General features: G+C 34.4%; 1 protein-coding gene across 1 annotated transcript in view; it reads right to left on the bottom strand.

Annotated features, from left to right (window-relative positions):
* Positions 1,004-15,626, bottom strand: part of LOC110401113 (formin) — a 128,515-nt gene continuing 113,892 nt past the window's right edge. Inside the window, exons 16-17 of the mRNA XM_021401819.1 lie at positions 11,955-12,039; positions 1,004-10,869 (exon numbers count right to left, since the gene is read on the bottom strand). Coding sequence (XP_021257494.1) covers positions 10,825-10,869; positions 11,955-12,039 — 130 coding nt within the window. The 3' untranslated portion in view covers positions 1,004-10,824. The remainder of the gene's footprint in view (positions 10,870-11,954; positions 12,040-15,626) is intronic.

Below are 15,626 nucleotides of genomic sequence, written 5' to 3'. Positions count from 1 at the left end.
ATGTGTATCCCTTCTCTTCTACAGAAAGCTAATTGTAAACAGTTCTTCACATTTGGTTCATGTCTAAATCTTGGTGATTATTTCCGTCTAGCATCTCCAGTTCATTTACATAGCTGCTCACATTCTTGTCTCAATTCTCAATACAGTATTCTCTTCTGTGATGAGAACAGCAGCTTTTCATACAAAAAACACTGATTTGATCATATCACTATAGATCTGTTGAGTATCTCTGCCAATTCCCTCTCTTAACTTGAATTGTCTGTCATGATTTTCAAGGGCCTTCATAGCATATCTTTGTTGCATTCTCTGTTGATATGATCACTCTAACCTCTGATTGGCTTAGGATAACAATTTTTAAACACACTATGCTGTTCTCAGAAGCATCTACACCAAACAATTTTCTCTCTTTCTCTTTTTTTCTTTTTCTCTTTTGATGTGTGATGCCAAACCTGCCTCAAAATGGCTAAAATATATGACTTTTCAGAAAGTTGCCTAGCATCCTGACAAAGATGCCTCCAGTTCTGTGCTCCCCCAATGACCAGTTGCTCAGATGCTGGATAAAATTACTCTATAATTTTATCCTTAAGTTGCTGCTGTTTCCTATTCTAACAGTAGAGAAACTAGAAAAAACATCTGCAATGATCTACAGTAAGGTTTCCTAGATTATCAGTCTAGAGTAATACAAGTAACATTAAAATACAGGTAAAATGATAATGTAATTTATGTTGTGTATTTTTTTTCCTTAGATAATAGAACCTACATATTAGTGTCTGAAGACATGAAAGATACATCCTTTGAGACAGTATTTTAATACATATTTTTGTGAGCAGCATGCTTTGAATTCTAGAAAGTCATTTAAGAGCTTTTCAATATTATGTATTTGGAAATGTTAAAAGTTGCCAAAGGTAGAATGAGAACTAAAGGAAATCCACATCCCCAGAAGTGTGTGCAAATTGTCTGTGATGCAACCTCCCCAAACATTTATTAAAATAACTTCAAAAAATTTACATCTGTAAGCTACGTATTTTAATTCTTTGCAGATCTCCAAAATAATATTAATCTTTTTAACAAGTGCACTGAATCTACAATATTGACTGGATCAGTAGATTAAACAAAGAAAACATCATTGAGACAGGATTATTTAAACAGAGAAACCCACAGTACCTCAACAACATATTTTACATACAAATTTTAACTACAATTGATAGGATGAACAAAAATACTGAGGAGGAAAATAGTCTTTTATTTACAGATAATGGTTCCTTAAGAATTTAGTTTAAAAATAAATACTCCATTCCAGTACAACAACTTTTACAAAGTTAATCATGTGCACATTTTGTTTTTGAGAAAATTAAACTTTCATTTACGTAGTAAAAACACACACACACATAATTACAAAGTGAAGCGGGAAAAATGCACCTTAATCTATTTAGCTTATTCTTGGATATTTATGTTACATTTAGTCGAGAACTACTCAAAGGACTTCAATTCCTGAAAATAAAATACTAAACCGTACTAATATTCTGTTATTTTTGCAGTACATTTTGTGGGATGAAAAGTGCAAGGTTGAGCTCAATTCAAATGACAGCAAATATATTAATGCAGAGTGTGTATGTAACAAATGGGCAAAACTATGATTTTATTAAAGCAAATCACATGCAGACATGAGAGACTAAACCCTGTGAAACTTGCTTGGTACACACAGAATATTAATAGCATTACTAGAGAATTTGCCATTTTGCTACGTCTTCAAAGAGATGTTAAGGAGCCAAAGGAGCCTGTATTTTGATGTTTTTGAGTCAAATGGAGAGAAGAGAGGGAAGAGTACCAACAGCAATAATGTTCAACAGTGCAACTATTCAACTGAAATTGATTGGAAAGGAAAACAAAAAAAATCTCAAAATAACTAAATAGAAGTTGAAAATCATACTATAATCCTACTAAAAACACTTTCTAGATGCCAACTCTGATTCCTCCAAAAATAATCTTTCTCTATTTTTTCTTCCTCAAACATTTGAACACGGCTAAGCTTTTAGCTTTGTACTTCAGAGAGTAATAGCTGAGTGGTATTCTGTATGAAATGACAGGCTGTATTTTCAAAATCAAAACATGAAACTTTAAATCATCTTTTCAAAGAGACTGGGGCATTTTAGAAGGCTAAGACTCACTGAATGATTCCAATGTGTTGAAGTTAGTTTTTAAAATAAATGTGGCCTTTTCCTGTTGCCTTGTAAGATATTAAAATTTTACTCATTCTGCTCACATAGTACCTATCGTTTGCTTGTAATTTTTTTGGACAGGGGCAGCTTTTTTTCCTAAGTCTGATATAGCTGAAATACACTGTCATCAGACTGCTGGTCATCAGCTGGGCATTCACAGCTTTGCTGAGGACTTACACAAGAAACAACACATTTCCCCAGTCTCTGCAAACAGTCCTTAACCAATTTCATCTTACATGGTCCATGAGCTTTACTTTCCTTTGCAAGAGATATCAGTGACATTTCAAAACAGGTGCAGTAGGACAAGAATGCATTTCATTTGACACAATCTTTTCTGAACTTCACATCTGAAAATCCTCTCCAGTCTCTTCCTTTTTCAAGTTGTATGCAAATTAAACTGTTGTTCAGGCTACAGTAGCACATGGACCTGTTGATCATGCACATGAATTATTTTACTTGACTAGTGCTCTGGGCCCCACAGAAGCTTATACAAGATAAACTGGCTTGATTATCTGATATAATATCATATTTTACTTCAAACTAATTAACAAAACCCCAATGCTTCAATAGGATGTTACTTGAGGTTGGACTTCAAGTGAAAATCAGCTAGAAAGAAAGAATGGGCTTTGTGTCTTTTTAAATTGTATTATTTGCCAACCTTTTCCTTTTCAGGTATGTTACAGAGTCTCTTTATTTCATCTCTGGATAAGAGATGGAAAATATTTATAAAATGTAATGCCAAGACGCTGAGATAGAATTCTCATATCACATGTACTTTTGTTCTCAAATAAAGCAAAAGTCTTGATTACATAATTAAATGCACAAGTTCTGTCTCCTACTCAGAGAGGCACGCTTTCTTAAAGTAAAATAATAAGGAAAAGAAATATATAAAAACATTGTACTGATTATCTAACCCTTTGAAACTGAGTTGTTTAGGTGAATTGCTAAGGTTCAAATCATGCTTAGTAAAGCTGAATAAGTCTTTGCTGTGGTTTGGAAGATAAGCGATCTCTCTTCACTCAAAGTTGAGTTTTTCTTGGAGCTTTAGCAACTAGTTTTGTAACTACATGACTTTACTTTTGATAAAACAAGGAGAGTGGGGAATAGGGCAGGAGTTCTTCAGGCCAATCTGTTGAATTTGAATGGTACAGGGAATCTTTAAGGAATGAAATTCACACATGAACCTTCTAATTTCTTCATGGTCTTTCTAAAACACACTAGACTGTAACACAAAATGAGTAACTGGAATGAAAAGGAATCAGATGAAGTACTGTTTTCATGTAGAATGCAAAAAAAATAAATAATCACTTTTATTCCTCCTCCTTCCTGTCAGATTTGAAAGAAGTATAGAACAGTGATCTTGGTCTATTTTGCTTTGTTATGAAATGGTGAGTTTTCCCTTAAAGTATAGAATAAACTCACATCACAAAAGCTTACTCTCGTAAAGTAAATAACAAACTAACTAACCAAAGAATGAACTACAAAAAAGAAAAAAAAAATTAGCTGCTAATGGCCATATGTTTCTTAAACTACAATATACTAGGAAATAAGCAGTAGGTGCCATACTATACATATGTTCACTTGATGACTATAGATGCTTTAAGGAGCAGGAACTAACACTATATTCTTTGATTTCTACAGGGTTATGCAGTTTCTATAACATGTTATCTATGGATGGTTGCTCAGAATGAGCATTTGCCCAACCACTACAGAATGTATTTACAGCATACCAAATGAGAGTAAAAAATTTGAACTACATGCTTGATCTCTCCAGGCGAGAGCAAATATACCATTTGGATTTTTTAATGAGTAATTCACGTGTCACAAAAGAAAAAATAATTTTGCCTCAGATTCCAAATAGATTAAAGAAAGACTCTCAATCTGTGAACAGATGTCACAACTCCTCTTCCTAAAAGTCACTGGAGCTTAACTTAACAAGGATACTGTATGCCAGAGTCAATATAGTACACAAATCTTAGACCATGTCAACGCCAGAGTCAACACAGTACTCAAATCTTAGACCATGTCAATGCCAGAGTCAACAGAGTTCTCAAATCTTAGACCATGTCAGTACTTCTTAGGGCTTTATCATGTACATTACAGTTTAATGGGAATTAAAAAAAAAAAAAAAAAACACCCCATCACCTTCAGGATTGTATTTTGCCCCAAGCAACTTGTAATTGCATTGAAGAAAATAGCCATCAGTAATGATAGAATCTGGCACCATCATTTGCCCTAAGCTACAACTTAGACAAGGCTGACAACTCCGGTGGTGTGGGAGCTAAATTCTTCTTAGCCCTAGAAAAACATGAAGATTACTGTTAGGGCAACATTGGGAAACCTGAAGTGAAATTGCCTGTTGGCACCCTGTTAATGGATCTATTTTAGTGGTCAGAGCACAATGAAAAAGTAAAAAAGCATAAGTGATTCTGTTCATATTAAATTATATGAGCAATAAAAACAAAAATATAGGCACACAAAGAAGTTTGTATATGAATGCATAATTTCTGAAATCTACATAGCTCATTTAAAGATTGCATACTACTACCATACAATATTTCTACTATTTTGGAAGAGCTTGCTAGCTTCTACTTTAATCTTTCACAGCTATGATCCCTTTTCCCTCTGAAAATGTATACCCCTTGGACTATATTTTCCAGTCTCCCAGTAGCCCCTGGGGCAATCTTCATTTGGGGAACTGAACTGCAGAGTAACTCCATAGCAGCAATGGTTTTAGTAGTTGATGGCTAATGGCAAACAGCCTCCTTCTCCATCCTCCAAAAGCTCCAAGAGCTCCAACATCTTTTGATACCAGAACCTACCATAAAAAAGTAATCTATGTCTGATACTGTGAAACCTCAGGATAATCCTCATGACAAGATTAAATAAGAGATTTTGTTCAGTTACATGACCCTATAGTGTCCTCTATAGATATTTTTCCCCATGGGCCACAGGAATACTTATATATATAAAATTACTTGTGTATATAAGCACTAATAGTAATGGACTCAATAAACAGGCTTCGTAATTCCTCAATATCAGATTGCTGAAAATGAAATTGAGGTCATAAAATATGAAATTAAATTCATCAGAAATACTTCATGAAAAAAATCTATGCCTTTAATTTATTCTAAGCTGACAACTGTCAGAAACAAAACAAGAAGGGCAATACTGTTCTACTTTACGGGAAAACAAGCTACTTGATAATCTCCCAAGAAAGTGGTGTGTTCTGGCTCAGAGATATCAGTTCAGTATTACTTCACTGCTTCTCAAAACAAACACTTTTTCATATCCAGTGCTTACATTTTACAAAGAGGCCCTAGTTCAAAAGCCTGAGTTCAGTGAGGTAGTGCTCAAAATAGTTTACTGTCTGTTGAAGCTCGTCAGTTTGCTAGGATTACTCTGGGACCTTGTGCAAGTTTAGGTGTGGGAAAAAAAAAAAGATAAATTTATGTAATAGTTCTAATATTTTTTTTTTTTTGAATATAAAAAAATGAGAAAGAAAAAGGAAGGAAGAAAGGAGGGAAAGTGGGAGGGAAGGAAGGAGGGAGAGTGGGAGAGCAGGAGGGAAGGAAACAAGGAAGGAAGACAGGAAGAATGAAAGGAAATTTTTTCAGGCATTTTGACCAAAAAAACCCCACAAAAGCAAGTATTGCATGCTTGCATATTTTGTGCTTTAAAAATTTGAAATTATGGAAAATAGTTCAAAACTTGTTGCACAGTGGAAATGTTTGGTAGTGACATTAACAGGTTGTATTTAATATCACCAAAAGGACAGGCTGTTGTGTACATTTTGCATGATGTTTCTTGAACCCAAGTCAAATTCCCATCCACGTGCTCAAAAACGTTGATATAAGTTGAGGAACTAGGGTTTCTGTGATTCTTGGATTTCAAATTTGAAATCTAAAGTAATATTGTTCTCAGACTTAGCTTGAGGATCCTTAAAACAGTATTGAATTCCATGGCATATAAATTTGCTACCTTGTAATTACCACAATGTGCAAAAAACATATTAACTAATCATTTGAAAAACAAATGTTTATAATTTGGGAATAGTTTCCTGCATTACATTCTACGCCACACTATTTCTGAGGTATTTTTAAAAACAAACAGTTACTCTAGCTTGGATAAGAACTTTTTCATTACAGATGAGAAAAATATTTTCTTGGGTCTTTTGACATACTTCTAGTTCCTCTTGACAGAAAAATCTATCTGAGCTGGTAAGTCAATGGACATGGGAGTACGCTTATGACATCAGAACCGAGTCCAGTAAGTTGCACTGGACTGCACAAACTTCTCAGGAAGATGTTGCATCCTAATTTGAAAGTATCAGAGAAGAATGGAGAAACACTGAGAATGGAGAAACGACAACTACCTTTGCTACCTACTTTCAGTGATTAATTAGCCTCAATAAGAATAGTTTGGAATTTATTTCTAATTTTAATTTCTCAACTGGTTTTAATTATCAGAATTTTTTTTTCTTGCTGGCCACTTAGTTCCCAATATTTTCTCATTTTGAAGCAATGTATTGACTACAATCAAGTTATCTCTTGGCATTCTATATTCTTTGCACTTGCATGCATATACATAGGCTTATCTTCATAGGAAAAATACCAAAGAGAACTCTCCAGGCTGCATCTACTATAAAAAATTAATAAACTATAGTGGACTTTAAAAGGAATAAATAACTAGTGAGATCCATAACAAAATTAAACAAGATCCAGACAAGGCCAAGAATGAGCAAAACCTAGATGGATATACTTTCCTAACACTACAAGTTTAGCTGATTACCTAAGCAAGATTAGGGAACTGGATTTTCAAAAAGTACATTAATGCTGTAATGAGATGAATATTTAGAATTTGTTTGGGTGTTTCAGAAATTCTGCACCCATACAAGATTAAGGCATCCATTTTTAAGATAGTGACCTGAAGCAATGAGGAAATGGCATCCCTACATACCTAAATACAGAGTGTTCTGCTGCCTCGTATCCCTCAAGTAGGAAACATGAGAAAGAAATTGCTATAAATTTACTAGGAAATCAGGACAAAAAGAATCTGTGCATCATATGGAAAAAAAAATATTCTGTACATCTTTCATGTAGAAAACAATTAGACTGGTTAGAGATACCCTGGCAGTTAATATCTGGTTGCAGGTATATCCTCAGCAATTCAGGAAGTTTGAAATCCTAGGTAAACTTCATCCTTCCTAGAACCGCTTAAGAAGCTAAATTATTTTTCTCTCTGCTTTCTAAGTATTCCATTGTACTTTCATTTTCCATATGTACAGAAACTACAGTTTCTGTTTTGTTGAAAAAAATTATATTCAACCTATACACTTACAATCCTAAAATAAAGCACATGGTAAAACACATGTGAGTCATGGAAAAATACACAGGTAGTTTTCACAGATTATTATAAACACCATAAAAATGTAATTTATAGTGTCAAAATACCTCAAAGATGCTAAAAGGTCTTTCATTTTACTATCAATAAGTGATAACACTGTAAATATGTTAAAGAGCACTTCACAAATTAGAGAGTTACTCATCTAAATTAAGTTTTTACTAATCATCCAGTTTATAAACCAGCAACACATACCATTTTTTTTTTCTGTGTAATAAGCACCCACTGAGTAAAAAGGGTTTTAATAGTGCTTTGCTTAACAGATTTTGAGAAGCTTGGCAATAGTAGGAGAGTAAAAAACAAACTCTGCATAGCATAGAAGTATTTTAAATGAAGTAGCTTGGAAAATAGCAACTGTGTAGCTATGGTTGCTTGGCTTTATTTATTCCATTCATACTTCCTTGACAGTAATGTAGTCATGTACCTTGTACCAGTCTTCCCTTCTGTCTCTTTACTTCCATTCTTTTCACTTTCTCTCCTCCTTTCTTCCCCTCTAAACTAGAAAACTGAAGGTAAAATGAGAGACCAAACTAAATTTAAATTTCAAACATAACTTTTGGTGACACTTGGTGACCTCAAGATGAGTCTTGTTGATGGCTGTTTGTTATGTCTATAGTGCCTAAACATGTCATAATTGAGCAGGTTACATAGATACATAATATCCATTAATATCTCTTCGCTAATCCAATAGTTTAGTTGAGGTCAGCACATACACCATTAGTCATTGTCTGATGACACCTCTGGGCAGCACTAGTGTCACTGTGGTATTTAGGGTGCCAGTCTGATATTTAGCTGATGATTTCCACCCAAGAATCTTAGTCTTCAGTAAGAGAATTAATTACATAGTCTAGATGTACTTTTTTTCTACTCCACTTAAAAACAGTACAACCAATAGTACAACTAATAGATAATTTAAGTTACGGTTGAAGACATAATCTAAATCTCCATCTCAAGAGTAAAGCTGATATAAATGGAAACAAGGAAGAAACAATATATCTGTGCAATGTAAGTTTTCGGGATTTCTGAAAGATAGCCTATATTCTCAAAATGTTGGCAAATTAAGAATCTGAAAACAAAAAGAAGAATTATAAATCTAATAAAGGAACACTTTACATCAAAAATTTTAATTTTAATCCCTTTTTATATACATTTTTCAACATTGCAAAATGAAAAAGTCACTTTGAACCGAAAAATGAAACTTCACAGAGAGAAATTTTGAAACAGGATATTTCAATAATTTAAAAACTTTATCCATAGTACATTTCTAATGAGAATTTTCAACATCAAACCTTATTTCACAAACAGTGCTACTCTTATTGATTGGTATTCCAAATAAAACATTTCAGTGAAAAAATCCCAATCAACCAAATGTCAATATACACTCTCTTCAGGACAGATTAAAAACATATCAAAACTCAACAGTTGATTGCTTACAAAATCATCAGAATTGCCTTGCTTGCTGTTCTTTGGTTTTTATAAGCGTTATTGCTCCTCTTATCACTCATAATATTGGAAATAAATGTACTTTACCTACTGGATGGAAGACAGAAAATTTAAATCTTTGAAATGCCTTTTTCTTCAGTGGGAATACTGGAGCTAAAACTTAATTTATTTTTGTTGGTGTGTTATTGACTGTTTCCATAAGAATTATGCTTACACATCTCAGGTGTATCTGTAGCAGCTAGAAACTCCAAAACATACAGAGTGATCTTGATTCCCTTATTTTTATATATTCAGGACTGATAGACTCATTTATGAAACCTGCAATATATGAAGTCTTCAAGCTACAGTCATGAATGGGGGTTAGTTTCCAGTACTGTCGTCTTCCTTAACAAGTGTTCATTTCTAGTGATGAATAATTTGTTTCATGGGTATCCTTTCCACCTATTAAGTCAAAGGACGAATGCATTCTCCTCATTATTTTTTTTCTAATTTTTCTTTATCTTCCTAATCCACTTCAAATATCATCACCACTAAGAAGGCAATTTCTCTCTATGGTCAGCAAGCAGAAGCCTATTTTCTCCAATTTGTTGCCCTGTTTTTACATTAAATTAACTCCTCCTTCAAGAGTTCTCCTTCTAAGAATCTTTAAGTAACAGTGGATATTTGGTACATTTTTTTCAGGCTCTGCTACTTCACAGGCAACAGTTACAATGCCGCAGGATGACAGCTCATACTTCTTCCACAAGTTTTACTTATTAAATTTATATATCCATATAGATAGATAAATATTTATATGCTGGATACATTCTTCATAAAAATACAGCAGGACAAGACCAGGCTTTTTAGAGTGACTTAGTCATCGTTTAAAAGAAAGCTTTCAATAGAATTGAAAGATGAAGATTTAATGGCAAATGTATAACTTCATGGAAACACATTGTTGTATTTTAGTTCAATGAATAATGACTAGTAAATACATTATTTTATGGAACTGGTAGTTTCAATATATACTGAAAAAAATATATACTTTTAATCTTTTTTTTTGGAGCTCAGAATATAGGACAGGTTGAAACAAACAAACAAAAAAGTGAATCAGTTACACTATCGATCATACAGATAAAGAATTCGAGGCTATTCCTTTCCATGTGCAAAATACTGCTTTCATTTCAATATGTGGCATAGGTTTAGGCTTCTATAAAAATATGTATAGTAAAATACAGAATAAATTTATACTTACATTTAATCAGTTTTAGAAAGAAGCATCCAGTACTCAGACACTGTAATATTACTTACAGTTAGTCAATTTTACTTCGGTTACTGCTGAAGTAACAAAAAATATGGTGTAATAGTCCTTTGTGAGCTGAACAGCATATTTACTCTAATCTACACAAATCCCTGTAAATAACCTACAGGTTGTTAGTCATTATCTAATCTAGTACCCAAAATTCTCATTTTAACTCTTCCATATTACTGCATTACACATAGAGTACTTCAAATAACCATTAAGAACCAGATTCCTTACAATGTAAGGAAGAACTAAAGAAAATCATTCTGAATTCCCATGTAAAAAAAAAATTCTTAGAATTCCTTCTACTTTTTGTACAAACCCCTTTGAAGGAACTGAAAAATCTTTAGCAGATTGTCTTGGAACAGATCAGCAAAGCAGAATTCAACAGCAAACATAAGGTGCTGTCTGGGCCATGGGCATAATAAAGCATCATAAAAGGTATTAAGACACACTATCATTTTCATCTTTCTTCTTTCAGTTGGCAGTCACATTGGCTTCTTTTTGACGGAGTCTTTCTTTCTGTTGTTAAAAATAAGAACAGCTTTATTATCATTCTTTCCTCTAATTTTCTGTCTGCACTCAAGTTGCCTTAAGTATTTGGTCTAGAACACTGAGAAGTACTAAATGAGTCACAGCAGGTTCAAGTTTTCTTTAATTAAAAAGAAACAATGAAACACAAAACTCCTGGAGCACTGAAGTTCACTAGTTACCGTAGGGAAGTTGAGCTTGCCTTGGCCACACACTTGTCACATACTGTGTGTCTTTTAAAAACAGCCAGATGAATGAGCAGTTCTGTGAAGATCAGTGCAGCTAGAAAAAACTAGGTACATTTCTCATTTTAATCTAATACCTTCTCTTGTCCTGAATGGTTTCTGCTGACATAAATACTCTAATTTAGCATTAGGTTGATTATGTTGTCTAACGACCTCTTCCCAAGCAAGTTTAGTCATTCATATCTCTGTTGCCTGTCGTGCAACTGATATGCTCTGTTGGGAATGGAAATAACTTACTGATTCCTTCGTGTACATTTCCTTCCCTTACTCTCTTGCATCCCACAGTTTGAGGAATTCTTTGCTTTGCAGAAAGATAAAGACCAGTTTTATCTGCAGTGTAAATTATTAGTCCTCTTTCTGCATCCTATCAAAAAAAAACTGGGAAACACTAATGACAAAATGAGGATTTGAACCCTTCTACCACTATTCAACACAGCAAACATTTTGTAAGGTTTTAAAGAAAGAAGACACTTTCTCATTTTTAAAATGTATACAGTAAGCCCCAATGCACTAAATACCGTGGAAGAAAATACAAGAGACTTTAGCAGCAAGAGGGAAGAAACCGGAAAAGAAGGTCTCATTATATTTTGTTGTCTAGAATAGCAGAGCCATGCTTAGGCACAACTAAACTAAGTTTTAACCTTTACTATTGGACTATTATAAGGCATAAGCTTTACAATTTTTTTTCTGTGGGAAGAGTAACAACCTGCTACGTTCAAACTAAGAACTCTACATTATGCTTCAACAAGAACAAAAACCCACCATCATCCTGAATGACAAGAACAGTGTCACAAAAACATTCTAAATGTCATGCTGAGAAAGAGACCATACCAGGCTAGCTGTAGGATTGATTTTCTTTGTTTCAACTTTCTTCTCTGCAGTTAACTTGCTTACTGATTGCTGAGCCACTTTAATTCTGAAACAAAATATACACAAAAGACATTGTTAGATTCAAAGAAATTCAAACTGCTCTAGGTCTGCTTAATATATATTTTATCTGCAGGAAGTATCACCACCAATCTTTTTAGACACATTAACCAAACAGAATACTAATTAGCATTCAAAGGCACTTCATAAAGTACCAAAATAGATCAGAGTGCATTTTAACTGAAGAGAAAAGCAAAAGCAAAAGTACAGTCTGTCTGCATTGCTCACTGAAAATCTCAGCAGGCAAACCATTTCTCCTTTCTTCTAGGATCAGGGTTGTACGGAATCAAAACAGCTGCAGTAGGAAGGCAAGAAGATACTTTGAAAAGCATTCACAAGCTAGCTGGCTAGATCTTTTGTATATATAGAATACAATATTTTAGCAAGACATTTGCTAGGTTGTACACTCTATTTCCTCTGAAGATCTTGAAATGAAAGTATCTGCCAGTTTTTATCTTAATGATTTCCTTGTTGCTTTACATGGAATTGCTGGGCCAATCTCACTGATGTGGTGATAGGAAGGGACACAAATTAGAAGATGTTCTTGTGTACAGATAGTTAAGGCAGCTGTGCGTGCACAGCTACACACCAGTCTACTAAAACCACTACTAGAATAAGGGGAGAGAACACAGATCTGATTCCATTGTTTCTATTCTTGCCTTTTGATCTTACTGTTCTGCAGATCCTAAATCCCTTGTTTCTGTAATGATTTAATGAGAAGAACACAACCAGAAATTTTATCAAGAAGGAAAGGAGAAAGGGACTTAACTTTCCTCTTTCAGACAGAGGAAAAGGCAGGGGAAATTATGTGCTAAATAGTGATAAAAAGGAAAGAAAACTCTTAGCATGCCTGAGACAGGATCTGGCCAGCTATCAGTGCCTTTAAAATGCTGATGCTACAGGCACCTACTTTACAATTCAATATGCAATATTCAGAGGGAAAGAAATTGCAAGCGTTTTTCCAGGCAAGAACTCTGCAACAAAGTTTTCACTGAGTTTGCACACAAGATCAGCCTTTTACTACAAACAACACATTTCTTGGCACTCTGAAACTGAAAAATTGTATTTTCTTCTCTTATTTAATTTTTTCCACTAGTAGAAATAATTGTTACGGCCAGTCATAAAGTATTTAAAATACCACGTCGAGTTCAACCCACTTTCGACACACTCAATTTTTGAGGAATTTTGGAAGAAAAGCAAAAAGGAAAGTGGATTATAGCTGCAATTACTGATGTGTATTTCCTTGCTGTAACATTATCAGCATACCCGATTCTGGACATCTTTTTAAAAACATAGAACACATTCATAAATTCCCCATTGTGTTCATCAAAATTCAGTGTTGGAAAATAATATTCCTTGTTGTGATTCCTAGCTGTAAGTACAACCTCAAATACACCAAGATAAAATTACTATCCTATACATTTTAATATATCTGTAGTCCTTCTAAAACTTAATTAGCTTTCTCTGTGTCAAGCAAGCAACTAAGCTGCAACACCCTTTTACAATTTTTTGTTAATCAGTTGTCATGGTTTTGTGATTTTCGGTTGTTGGTATTCCACATCATAACATCATGTAGTGTGTGTACCTGGTTCTCAGAAGAGAAGGACTACTACATTCCCCAGGGTACTTTTCTCCTCTGTTACCATTTCCAGCCAGAGGGAAAAGAAAAAAACTTGCAGATCACAAGACCTCGTCCCTTTCTCTTTCTGCCTGACTCTCGTCCTGGTAGCACCTCGCTCCCCAGCCGTCTTATCGTCAGTAGTAGAGTAAGGCCTACCTTGATTTTTGGACATTCTCTCTCTCTGTATTGGATTTATCAGCTTAAATTGTAATTATATTGTATTATAGTGTGTTGTTTTGCATTCCGATATCTTATTTAGTAAATTAGTTTGTTCCTCCTCAGATTGTTGCCGCTGCTTTTGCTCTCAGGCCCATTTCCTTACCCTTTTTTCCCTTTTCCCTTTTCCCAGGGCGTGGGTCCATGGGTCCCCTGTCCCATACGTCACAGAACCGGGCCAAACACCCGTAAACCATTGACATCAGTACAGTTTGCTTCTTTTTCATAGATGACAGTAGCCACTGAACAGCATGCTATTCCTCACAGTTATAAAGTTTATGCAAAGATGATAATGCATTTCAGGTGTATGTACACAGGTTCAGCACAGTCAAATGGAGGCATCCATTTCTAATCTTTTCCCTGTTTCAATCACATTTTCTTTTCTATCACATTCTCTTTGGTCCTAGGAGAGTTTTCTGTACAGCCTTTAAATGTTTTGAGTCCACATTTTCAGCTGAAAGGTGAATTCTAGGGTTTATAAACTCCTGGTCTTGAAAATTATGCTTGTTGCTGATTTATGTGTAGCTCAGTGTGTTTTATTCCATACTTACACTATTTCCAGGAAATCTGGATTTTTTTTTACATAGAATGAATAGTTTGGAATAGATAATAAAAATAAACCAGCTCACTGAAATTATTTGAATAATTTGGTGTTTGGTTCAGAGAGACATTATGTACTACACTTTGATCTTTTACGGAGAAAAGAAATCACTTTGTTAACATATGACTGATAAGATTAGCAGGCATTCTCAGAAAGATAAGTGCATAATATAAGATGAATATAATTCCCTGGGATTTTTTAAAGTCAATTATTAGCAAAGCAGTTAGCTCAGTAATTACATCAGTGAAGCATCCACACTGTAAATTTGTCTAATAAATTAAATTTTTTTTTGTTAAACATGGTTAGGGTACTAGAACTGGCTACTGTGTGTGGAAGCACTATTGTTGAAATGAGAAAAACAAAATAGTATGAAAACAATCCAAATTTAAAACCATAAATTTGCCTAATGGCAGTAGACTAATTTGTATACTTCTTTCCATTATTTCAGGTTCACTGTCCTGCAGTTCCCTGGGTCTTCATTTCTCCCTTTCTTGAAAACGAGAGTGATGTTTCCCTTTTTCCAGTCACCAGGGACTTTGCATAACAGCCATGACTTTTCAAAGCTTGGAGACTGCGCAGTTCAAGGGGCAGAGCAGTCTAAGAACGACTAATTGTAAACTTGGAAAAATATTTTTTGCAGAGGAAACAGCAACGGCTTGTCTTTACAGAAAACAGCTGAAGATTTACTGTCAGGGTCACCTCGGGGAAGGCCTGCTTTTCTAAGGCATGTTTTATAATCTCAGCAGAGGAGGCAATAGATATTCCTCACACATTGTGTTTTGGGCAGCATTAATCAGTGAATGTGACAACTCAGGTCTACTTACCATTCCAAGACATTAAACACTAATAGTTCTGGTGTTTCAGTGTGTTTCAGAGAAGAAAAAAGAAGATTTAAAGAATGCAAGTCACTTAAGCTTTGAAATCTGATCAACCACAACATGGTTGTGTTCAAAAGAAACACTACTCTCATTCAGTGGTGAGCAAAAGAGGTCAATATATCCTAATGAATAAAGATGATGTGGTGTCAACTGCAATGCTGAGCAGTGTAGCACAGTATCACAGAATATGGAATACAAAATTGAATGAAGTGAGCAAAGAAATGTATTTTTAATAGGGAGACTCATGACTCCAATATTAT

The sequence above is a fragment of the Numida meleagris genome, chromosome 6 (assembly GCF_002078875.1).
Source record: "Numida meleagris isolate 19003 breed g44 Domestic line chromosome 6, NumMel1.0, whole genome shotgun sequence".
Classification (NCBI taxonomy): Eukaryota; Metazoa; Chordata; class Aves; order Galliformes; family Numididae; genus Numida; species Numida meleagris.
Note: the sequence above shows the minus strand (reverse complement) of the source record. Positions and strands in the feature narration are given on the sequence as shown.